Below are 10,093 nucleotides of genomic sequence, written 5' to 3'. Positions count from 1 at the left end.
CTGACGTTGACCAGGCCACTGATGCTGGGTTGGGGCTGGCAGCTGAGTTAGACAGCAATTCTACAATGCATAACATGTTTATTTATGAAGCGGTTTGGTTACAACAGCAGAAAACACATCAGGTTCCATACCAGGCTAAAGTGGGCACAGGCTCACCAAAACCGGACAGTTTTAATTTTTTGTACCATTCTGTATAATGTCTGGAAACTATTTTTGAATGAATGTGTGGAAATACAGGATGTGGATGGTGAGGGTATATAACAAAATGATTTACTCATCATTTAAAATAATAAATGAAGCATGTTGAGTAAGTTAGGCACATTAATGAAAGATATTATCCCAAGGCTTAAAGAAGTCAAGGTTTTTACATAGCAAACATTTGGACCTGATGTTATCTTTACTTCATAAGGAAAGAAGGAACAATTCCAGATGTGTATTTTGTATTTCGCATATTGTCATTTATACACAATGGTTTCTACAAAGAAAAATCTAAAGTACTCTGAAAAATGATGAGAAAAAAGTTACAATGAGCAACAGGCTATGAGAAGCCTTGTCTGTTCCAAATCACATATCACTGTTAAACTAAGAGGGATGAAAATGGCAGAATATTGTAGCACAGACAGAACGACGGGCAGATGTTTATGTGAGCTGGTTTATGGAAAATCACAGTGTTTACATAGGCAGAGACACTGACTGGTTGAAACATGGCAGGTGGAATTTAAGCCCTGACTTAGTGATAGGCACTTCACTAAAATAGCCTTAACCATACATGGTAATGTCTTTGTGATTTGATCTATTTAATATTTTGATGGTTACATCTAGAGTGTACATAGAACATGCAATTTCCTGATTGCATGCTATGTGATGTAAATGTTTTTGCTGCTGGTATCAAAAATAGGCTTTTGGGAGAGTTTTTCGGTCTTGCCTAATGTTTGCACTTAAATCAAAGCTACAGCACTCAACAAAACTAAAACAGCTAAAAACAACAGCTTTAGGACATCAGAGCTTGGACAGCTCTGCCTTTACCTCAGCATTAAGAATTAGCAGAACCATAGTTGTCCCCAAAGCAGAAGGCGACATATTACCATATGCATGTGTGTATGGTATTAGAGACAGGATGCAGTGTATCTGCTTGCCAGGATCAATCTCACACATCTGTATGTTAGCATGGTTGTGGTTATGATATATGTAGAAAGCACAATGTGTGTTCCAGATCACAGAGCGATGCAGCAGATTGTACGGCTCCAAGAACAGCCACTTCAAGGGGACGCGCAATTCACTTGGCAGGCATTTTATCTGTAATCACGAATAGCATTTTAACAAATACCGTGATCACTTAAATCATTTTGACACATGGAAAGATAAAATTAGGTATGCTGAAAGCCAGTGGAGATTTTAGAGTTTCATTTCAATAAACTGTCCAGCTGCAAGCAACGGCAAATAGTTCAGCAACAAACAAGTTCAGCTATCTAAATAATATCTCCAAAAACAAACTGGAATAATAACAATCTTAAACAATTTTTACCACATGATAAAAAGCTGACCAATGTGAAAATAGTCACAAAGCACTATGTAAGAGACTTCAATTCCAGAAGCTTATTTATATAGGATTATTTATATATATTTTCTGTGCTGGTACCCAGATGGTGAAATAAACTTCCGGTGGCTGTCTGAATAGCTGTCACTGACTTTCTTCAAGTCAAGAGTGATGATCTACCTCTTTACCAATCACTTACAGTACATGAGCGACAATTTAATTACAAACACATCCTTGTGATTTTTGTGACTTCTTGATAGAGACTACAAAGCATGTTGATCTGAAAAAAATGAATTGATAAACACTTTAAATGTAAAGGAAAATGCAAATGTAGTAGGAGTCACTGAGACTGGGGTCATAAGAGCCAAATCTCAAACAAATTCTTGACATAATTTACAATATTCAATTACATGCAGAAGTTGAAGACAAATAAAATGTCATTCATATCAAGAAGGCCTTTTTTTGTTTCGTTTTTGGACCCTCTAAGTTAGAGTACTAACAGAGTTTTTTTGGCCAAACTGATGGTCATTACTTTATAATTTTTGAAAATCTCTTTTTTGAAAAATTAATTGTAAAAATAATTGCACTCAGCCGCATTCTACAGTGGCATTTTAATTATAAAAGGATTTCTAATTACTTTGTCACCGCTGAAAGGCAAATTCCTGAACAGAGACCCTCTGTTCATCCACGTCACTTTCTCTCTGAGTGCAAACAGCTTTCAGAAAGGGAGGCGCTCCTTTAGTTCTCTATCCCTCTCACACTTCTGAGCAGATCTAACAGATCCATCTAACAAACAGGACAAAATGTGGCTGTCTATGTTTTCTTTGTGGGGCAGTCTGCTAACATTAGTGGCGTCTCAGAGCTGTCCGGATCCATCTGAACACAGCGCTTCATGGGTGAGGTTAAAACCTCTAGGGCAGTGCAAGGATGGGGAAAGTACATGCCCTTATAGTATCACTCTTCCTCCTCTCACTGTCCAGCTTCCCAAGTCCTTCAGGGAGTTGGAGAAGATGGCCAGAGAACTGCAAAGCCTGAAACGGATGGTGAACCAGCTCAAAGAGGACTGTCGTGAGTGTAAGGAGAGACAGGGAATGGATTGGAACAAACGGACAAATGATGAAGAGGAAGATAGAGAAAGGATTCAAGCTTCTAGAGGCACTCTCAACATCAAAGGAAGACAGCAGGACATAGCAAAGAGACAGAGACCAGTTCAAGTGACCATTTCAACGTCTGCGGTGGAAGACCCTATAATTATCAGCAGTGATGAAATGGAAGAAAATCCAACAGCTTTTGGAAAACAAAGGAATACCAAACAGGAGATGAATGTAAACCTACCAACTACTAAACCAAGGGCTGAGACCAATAGAGAGCTAAAAGGATCTAATTCTTCACAAAAAAATCTGACAAGTAGGAGAAGGTTTGAAGAGGTGCCCTCAGTTACAACCACAAAAAAGACGACTCTACAGTCTCCAATGGATACATTATATGAATCATCATTCCCTGGAGATCTGGACAGTGAACAGCCTACACAGCATGAAAAACATAAGGCCAGCACAATCGAGGATGGATATAAGATGAACCCTAGTGGAACCCTCACTGCAAAAGGCAAGGTGAAGAGTATTCCTGAATACCAGGTGGATACTATAGTTACAGAGGATGATGATGATGATGACACTGAAGATGGTTATGTAGAAACAAAGCAAATGAAGACACCAAAAAGTGATAAGGTACTGGTGGAAAGACGACTGGTGACTGGCACTGATGCTCCAAACAACAGAGAACGTAAACCAAACATGAAACAACTTACCAGAAGACAACAGGAAGAAGAGGGCAAAAAAGGTCATTCAAGACCTGTTAGCACAGCTGACACAATCAGAGGACAAAAGAAGTTATCATCTCCCATCACAGACAAAGCTAGTGCCTCAGTTAATGTAAGTCAAATTAATTCACAAACACTGGAAATCAAACCTAAATATGGATTTAAACCTGATACGGACACAGATTCAGAGAAAGATGCTGGAATGAATTTAAACCCAGTTTATAATGTTTATACAGTTAGTGGAGTTAAGAATTCAAGAAAACCCACCTCAGGGAGAACTAATGTCACTGCTCCTGTTAAGCCAATAAATCCAAAAATACAGAAAATTAACTTTCAGACCCCATTCAAACCTGGAATGGATGCAGAAGGTAATACTGGAGTAATGCTGAACAATTCAGGATTACCCACCTCAGTCATAACTGATGACATAGTACATGTAAGTCTAACAAATCCACAAATCCTAGACAATAACAATGAGTTCAAAGCAGACACAGATTCAGAGAGTGATACTGGAATTGCAGTTAATAACACTGAGACAGTCAATTTACTAAAGAATTCAAGATCACCCATCTCAGACAGCGCTAATAGCATAGCTGATGTAGCTCTAGATGGTTCAAAAAGACAGAGTAGTAACTCTCAATCCTCATTAAAATATAGCAAATATGAAGAACATAACACTGGAATTAACTCAAATCCAGTCAAAGGTATTAAGACAGTAAGTGGACAAGAGGTGTTACAATCACCCATTTCTGGCACAGATGATGGCATAGTTAATGTAAGTCCAACAACTACACAAATTGTAGAGAGTAAAAAACAATCGACAACTCACACAGATTCAGAGACTGATGCTGTAATGTTTTCAAAGCCAGTTAATAACGATACAGTAAGTGGGCTAAAGAATTCAACATTATCCCTCTCACATAGAACTAATGCCACAGTTGATCTAAATCTAATAAATCCAAAAATTCAGTCCAGTTACTCTCAAACCTCATTCAAATCTAGTATAGATGCAGAGCATCATATGAAATCAAATCCAGTCAACAAACTAAATAATTCGAGATCGCTCACCCCAGGCATAACTGATGGCACAGTTGATGCAAGTCCAACCAATCCACAAATAATGCACAGCAAAAACCAGGTCAAAGATGGCACAGATTCAGGGAGTGATGCTAGAGTGGGTTCACACCCAGTAAATAATTCGGAGACAATCCGTGGACAAGAGATGTCAAGATCTGATGGTATAGGTGATGTAGGTCCAAAATATCAACAAATCCCTGACAGTAAATTTAAAGCTGGCACAGCTTCAGAGAGTTATGCTGTAAATGACCTATACACAGTCCATAATGTCGCTACAGATAGTGGATCGAAGAATTCATGGTCATCCATCTCAGACATAACAGATGCAAGTGAAGTAAATCAAACATATACAGTAACACTGGATGGTACTTTTAAAAAACAACTACAACCTGGGACAGAAAAGGAGAGGAAGCCTGAAATAGATTCAAACCCACTTATCAAAGTTGATACAAAGAAAGCTTATCCTTATCAAAATCACTCAACTGATGAGACATCAGAAATACGCATCTCTGATTCCAGACTTGATGTAAATGAAACAAATCCCCGTCTGTATAGTAATGATCACCTACCCAAAAGACAGCCCCTGCCAAAATCAAAACTTAACATGACACAACCCAGGAATGGACAGATTAAGAGTTCAAACCCAGGGAATATAGATACTGAAAGACAAAAGACATTAAGAAACAACAAAACTACATCTTTGAGAAAGTATGCGATAACAAGTGGCAGGCACCTGCCCACTGGACTTCTTCCTAGGAGGCCAGAGAAGCAGAAAGAAATCACAAATCAACCAGAAAGAACCAATCCTGGAATGAGCCTAAGTAAGGATCCTAGACGTAGAAAACCATATATTTGGCAAAGAAGACCAGTCAATGAAAGTAAAGCATTTGGTTCAAGAGACCCAAAAAACACAAGTGGGCAGGGTAATTATACAACACGCATTGTGAAAACACATGTTTATTCTGAAACTCTATCCAGCCATAATAATGTGTTAAATAGTACAGCCTATGAAATTAGTCAATCAGTCAGGCCCACTTTGGCAACACATGGTATTAGGAATCAAGCTCATATAAAAAGTGCAAAAACTGGCCCTGCAGTCGAAGTATTAGACATGGTTAATCGTACCTCTCAAACTGCTGTGACCGAACATGAAAAACCGGGTGGAAGTTCACAACAGGATCTGGTTTTGGACATAGTAAATAACATTGAAAGGGACTCACAACCACCTGTTTTGGAAGAGACAGAAACCCCATTTAAAACTAGCAGTGTAGAGACCAACCAGGAAAAACATAAAAAAACACTCAGAGAAGGAGGCACTCGAATTCCTGATGGGAAGATGCCTTTAGCTGTGGCAAGGCATGACAGGAATGAGTTAAACTATCCAACAACTACAGCCACCTCATACACAATGAAAACAGAGTTTAAGGACAAACACAGCACAATGTCTCAGTTTACTCCTCCTATTATAACAACACCACATTTTATGGATCAAGACCATGCAGAAAAAGCCAAAACCACTTCTAAAGTGTCAAATACACATGTTCATCACAGACACGAAAACCCCAGCCAGGAAATGGAGTCCAAAAAATCTCATAGTGACACTGGAAACAAAGAATTGCAGAATGCGAGCAATGGTCAAGAATCCAGTGAGTCGATAGATTTGAGACTCAACTTCTCAGACAGCATCCAAAATGGAGGAGCTGGCTCAACAGGCATCATTATGGACTTAGTCAAGGCAACTGCCGGCTCAAAGGTGTCAACAATATCTACAGAAAGAACCAATGAAAACAGAGCAAGAGACTCTGACTCAGTAAAGGGCAATAATGGAGGACATTCAGTAGATACAAATAATGGGAAATCTTACCCAGTTTCTGTAAACATAATGACGGGGGAAACCTTATACAAAATCCCAGATGGGCAAACCAACAGTGGAGATAACATGAAACCACTTACTGTTAACAACGTGAATGAAAGACAGGGCTTGGAAAAGCAGCTGCTCAGCAACTGTCATGGTGATTGTGATCGCAGTCCAACTCCTTGGTCAGAACGCAGCAGCCATGAATCATTAAACAATGACAGAGGTAAGCAATGTCTTGCTCTTTCTTGGTCTTTGGATGATTATGTATCAAAGCCATTAAAATATCCTGAAACATGCGCATGCTTCCATGATATCTATTGTAGTAGATTAGCTTAATGTGAGGACTTATGATTACATAATAAAACTGACTATCACTCAAAGCTGGCGCTCAAAAATATTTACAGTACAATGGCAAAATGATTTATGCCTGCTTAATGCATCCAAAGCCTAGAGTGCTTGAGAATATCAGAACTTTTTTGATTAATTACATCTGTGGTTTAGGAGTAGTTCATTTGGGGACATCTGTATCTCTTGAACTAAAACATTTAGGTGAATTAAATCTGGGTAGATAACAGGAAATGACATAATATAACTGTAAATACCAACAGCTGCTCTCCAGCCCTACTGTTAGTCTGAGACTTTGCTGAAGTGTCTTCAAGTCTTCTGGTCTGTTCTTCATTGCAAGGATCAATGGTTGATAATAACTGAATGTCATATTTCACCTGAACAGCAGATGTTGTGCTCTTAGGAAACACAGGAAGATGGAAGCGATTCATCTATTATAACAAAATGGGGGCTCATTACATAGTTTTCAGTAATTTGCCCAGCATTAAGAAGTTACAAATGGTGCACATTAAGCAATGGAAAAAACGTTACCGTGTTTTTTATGCACACGCACCTTTCCTGCTTCCAATTCATTGTTCACTAAATAGCATACATGCATCCAGATGTGCTACCAGTGGCATCTGTATAGGGATTCCAGAAGGGGCCATTGCTCCTGTTACAAAAATAGTTGGGCCCTAAATGAGGAATTTTGAAATAACATAATCCTTTTATCCTGAGGTTTTATCCAGATTTGTATCATAAATGTCAAAAAGCTTATAATGAAGACAGAAAAAAGAGAAACCATTTTTAGCTGCTATAAACACTGCACTGTACAAGCACCCTGTCATGTTTAATGTCTTATGTATCGTTCATTGCTAACTGTAAGATCATAAATATATTTTTGGTAAATAAAATGAATAAATCTTCACAGATAAATCTGCCCAAGACTGTTCTGACTTCATCATGAGAAACCCAACAAGTGGCATCTACAATGTGACACCAACTATATCAGGCAACAGGACTTTTCCTGTCTTCTGTGATATGAAGACCTCTGGTGGAGGTTGGACTTTAATTCAGCATCGCTTTGATGGAAGCATCAGCTTCAATCGTACATGGAATGACTATAAGAACGGTTTTGGTAACTTAAAGGGTGAGTTCTGGCTAGGTAATGAAAAGATCCATTGGCTGACATCATCTAAATCCATGGTACTGCGCATTGAACTTGAGGATCTAGATGGAATAGAGGAATATGCCCAGTACGACCACTTTCATGTGGCCAATGAAAGCCAGTACTACAGGTTGACGATAGAAGGATATTCAGGCACAGCCGGAGATGCTATGCGGTACAGCAAAAAGTTCAACCACAACGAAAAGAACTTCACCACTCCAGATAGAGACAATGATCAATACACCTCAGGAAACTGTGGAGCCTACTACAGCTCTGGATGGTGGTTTGATGCATGCATGTCTGCAAACCTAAACGGGAAGTATTATGAGACAAGATATAAAGGAGTGCGAAATGGCATCTTTTGGGGCACATGGCATAATATTTCCAGTGAGTCCTACCTAACCCATGACCGGCAATCTTTTAAGACTGTTAGAATGATGATCAGACCGAGGACAGGGCTTTTGATGGACTAGTTGATGTTGAGAAAATCGAAAGGACAGCTTTTTCCCTGCCACTTTGAGAAAGAAGTTGTCCATACACTAGATGTGCTTGGATAATTCTAGCGGAAAATTCCTCTTTCTCGTTTAACAGATTGTTGTGCACTATTTTAATATTATCTAGTTCTAGGACATTAAGACAATGGTTTACAATTTGGTCCGTTTAATTTTTTTGACCCAGAGGGCCAGAGCAGATATAGAGTAAATATTTATTAAGGGGATTTATACAGTGTTATATTTACTTATTGGTGAATTAAATGATAGTAGACAGTAGTAAAGCATAAGGTAGTAAATGTGAGGTGTATATGTGAACAAGTTAGAAATTGTGTCCTGTGTCCAAAAGATATCTAAAAGATGTTATGTTTTATTTAAAACAAAACCTCCCTCCTATCTGACATTTCTCTGGATTGTTGGAATAAACATATTTTTCTGTGCATTAGAGTGAAAAATAAAACCCTACAGGAAACAGAACCAAATGTTCCTAAATGTAAAAAATTGATTATCATATTTTAAGACCATGTTTTAAAATACAAGAATCTGTTGAGGACCATAAACAGTGTTGAATGAATGAACTAATGGTGTTTATATAATACATCCAATTATTGTATATAATACATCCAATTACTACATGTATAATGTTAATTGATGATTTTCTTCTATCACATTGAATATAAGCTCTATATTTACTATATTTTCTATATGTTTTATTTCTGAAATCATATTTCTTCTAAGCTAACCATTGGACTACATCAAACTAGTAAATGTTAACTAGTAAATGTATGTAATGAGTTAAACATGTTTTATTAATACATGTAGACATTAAAGGTTTTCTATGACTATATCAGGGATGGTATAATGTACAATGAAGTCATTTCAAATAAAAAAAGAAGAACACACCAAAGGTAAGATTAGAGATGCCTCTATCATCCCAAACAGTGTTCTTCTGCTAGAACGTCTTTCATTATACTCTGGGAAATCCCACTTGACTCCAAGAAATGTTCTCACTGGCATGGATTTCTAAAGAAGATAGAAACACTCCTTAGACATTCCCACCCAGGTCATGAGAATATCACAGTTGCAGTGCATCTATGTTCTAAATCTCCAAATTTCATCAAATCTCTAAGGTTATCTATTAAACCTGGTGACTGTGGAAACCAATGCAGTTGAAAAGGTTTGAGAGGGCAAGCTTTTCATGACATGGCATGTTAATTACTCTGTTTCTCCTGTGAATGAAAGTGATGTTAAACAGGGTAATTTTACTCACAGAAATGCCATTCAATCAATGTTTTCACTCTATTCGGTTGTGTGAACCAACCCCAGGAGACCTGCTGTTCCTGAAATACTTAAACCTGGTACTAACATCCAGGCCACAGTCAAAATCACAGTGATCAAAAACATTCTTCATTCTGATGGTTGATGTGAAGATTAACTGAAAGTCTTGACTTGTATATGCATGATTATAAACTCTTGCCAAACTGACTGGATAACAGAGCAGGTGTTCATATTAAAAAGGAGGGTGAATGTGTATATTCAAGGTAAAACGTATAGCATAGTAGCATTGCTACTGTTAATAGTCCAGTTTTGTAATGTTCAAAATGAACTGGTGCACCATGTAAAGTGAACGTAAAACAGAGCTAAAGTTATTAAAGTTACTTTTAATTTAACTCAGGGTTTAAAAATTTCTTGAAAAAACAATATTCAAAGAGTGGACATCTGAAAGAGAACTGAAGACAAAAGCAGTTACTCCTTTGGCCTAAATGACAAATAACCAAACTGTCCTGCATGGAATGTTAATGTTAGCACTTGACTTTTA

The 10,093-nt window shown here is 37.9% G+C and overlaps 1 protein-coding gene across 2 annotated transcripts; it reads left to right on the top strand.

Moving 5' to 3' along the window:
- The first annotated feature begins 2,280 nt into the window (after positions 1-2,280).
- On the top strand, positions 2,281-9,162 carry fgl2b (fibrinogen-like 2b). Of its 2 annotated transcripts, XM_060884611.1 has the most exons (3): positions 2,281-5,438; positions 5,499-6,514; positions 7,547-9,162. In XM_060884611.1, the coding sequence occupies exons 1-3, from the start codon at positions 2,341-2,343 to the stop codon at positions 8,254-8,256; spliced, it is 4,824 nt and encodes a 1,607-aa protein (XP_060740594.1). In that variant the 5' UTR covers positions 2,281-2,340; the 3' UTR covers positions 8,257-9,162. The 2 variants fall into 2 exon arrangements, with proteins under 2 accessions (XP_060740594.1, XP_060740593.1); XM_060884610.1 differs by having other exon boundaries at positions 2,281-6,514.
- The last annotated feature ends 931 nt before the right edge of the window (positions 9,163-10,093 follow it).

Source organism: Tachysurus vachellii, chromosome 13 (genome assembly GCF_030014155.1).
Source record: "Tachysurus vachellii isolate PV-2020 chromosome 13, HZAU_Pvac_v1, whole genome shotgun sequence".
In the NCBI taxonomy this organism is placed as follows: Eukaryota; Metazoa; Chordata; class Actinopteri; order Siluriformes; family Bagridae; genus Tachysurus; species Tachysurus vachellii.
Note: the sequence above shows the minus strand (reverse complement) of the source record. Positions and strands in the feature narration are given on the sequence as shown.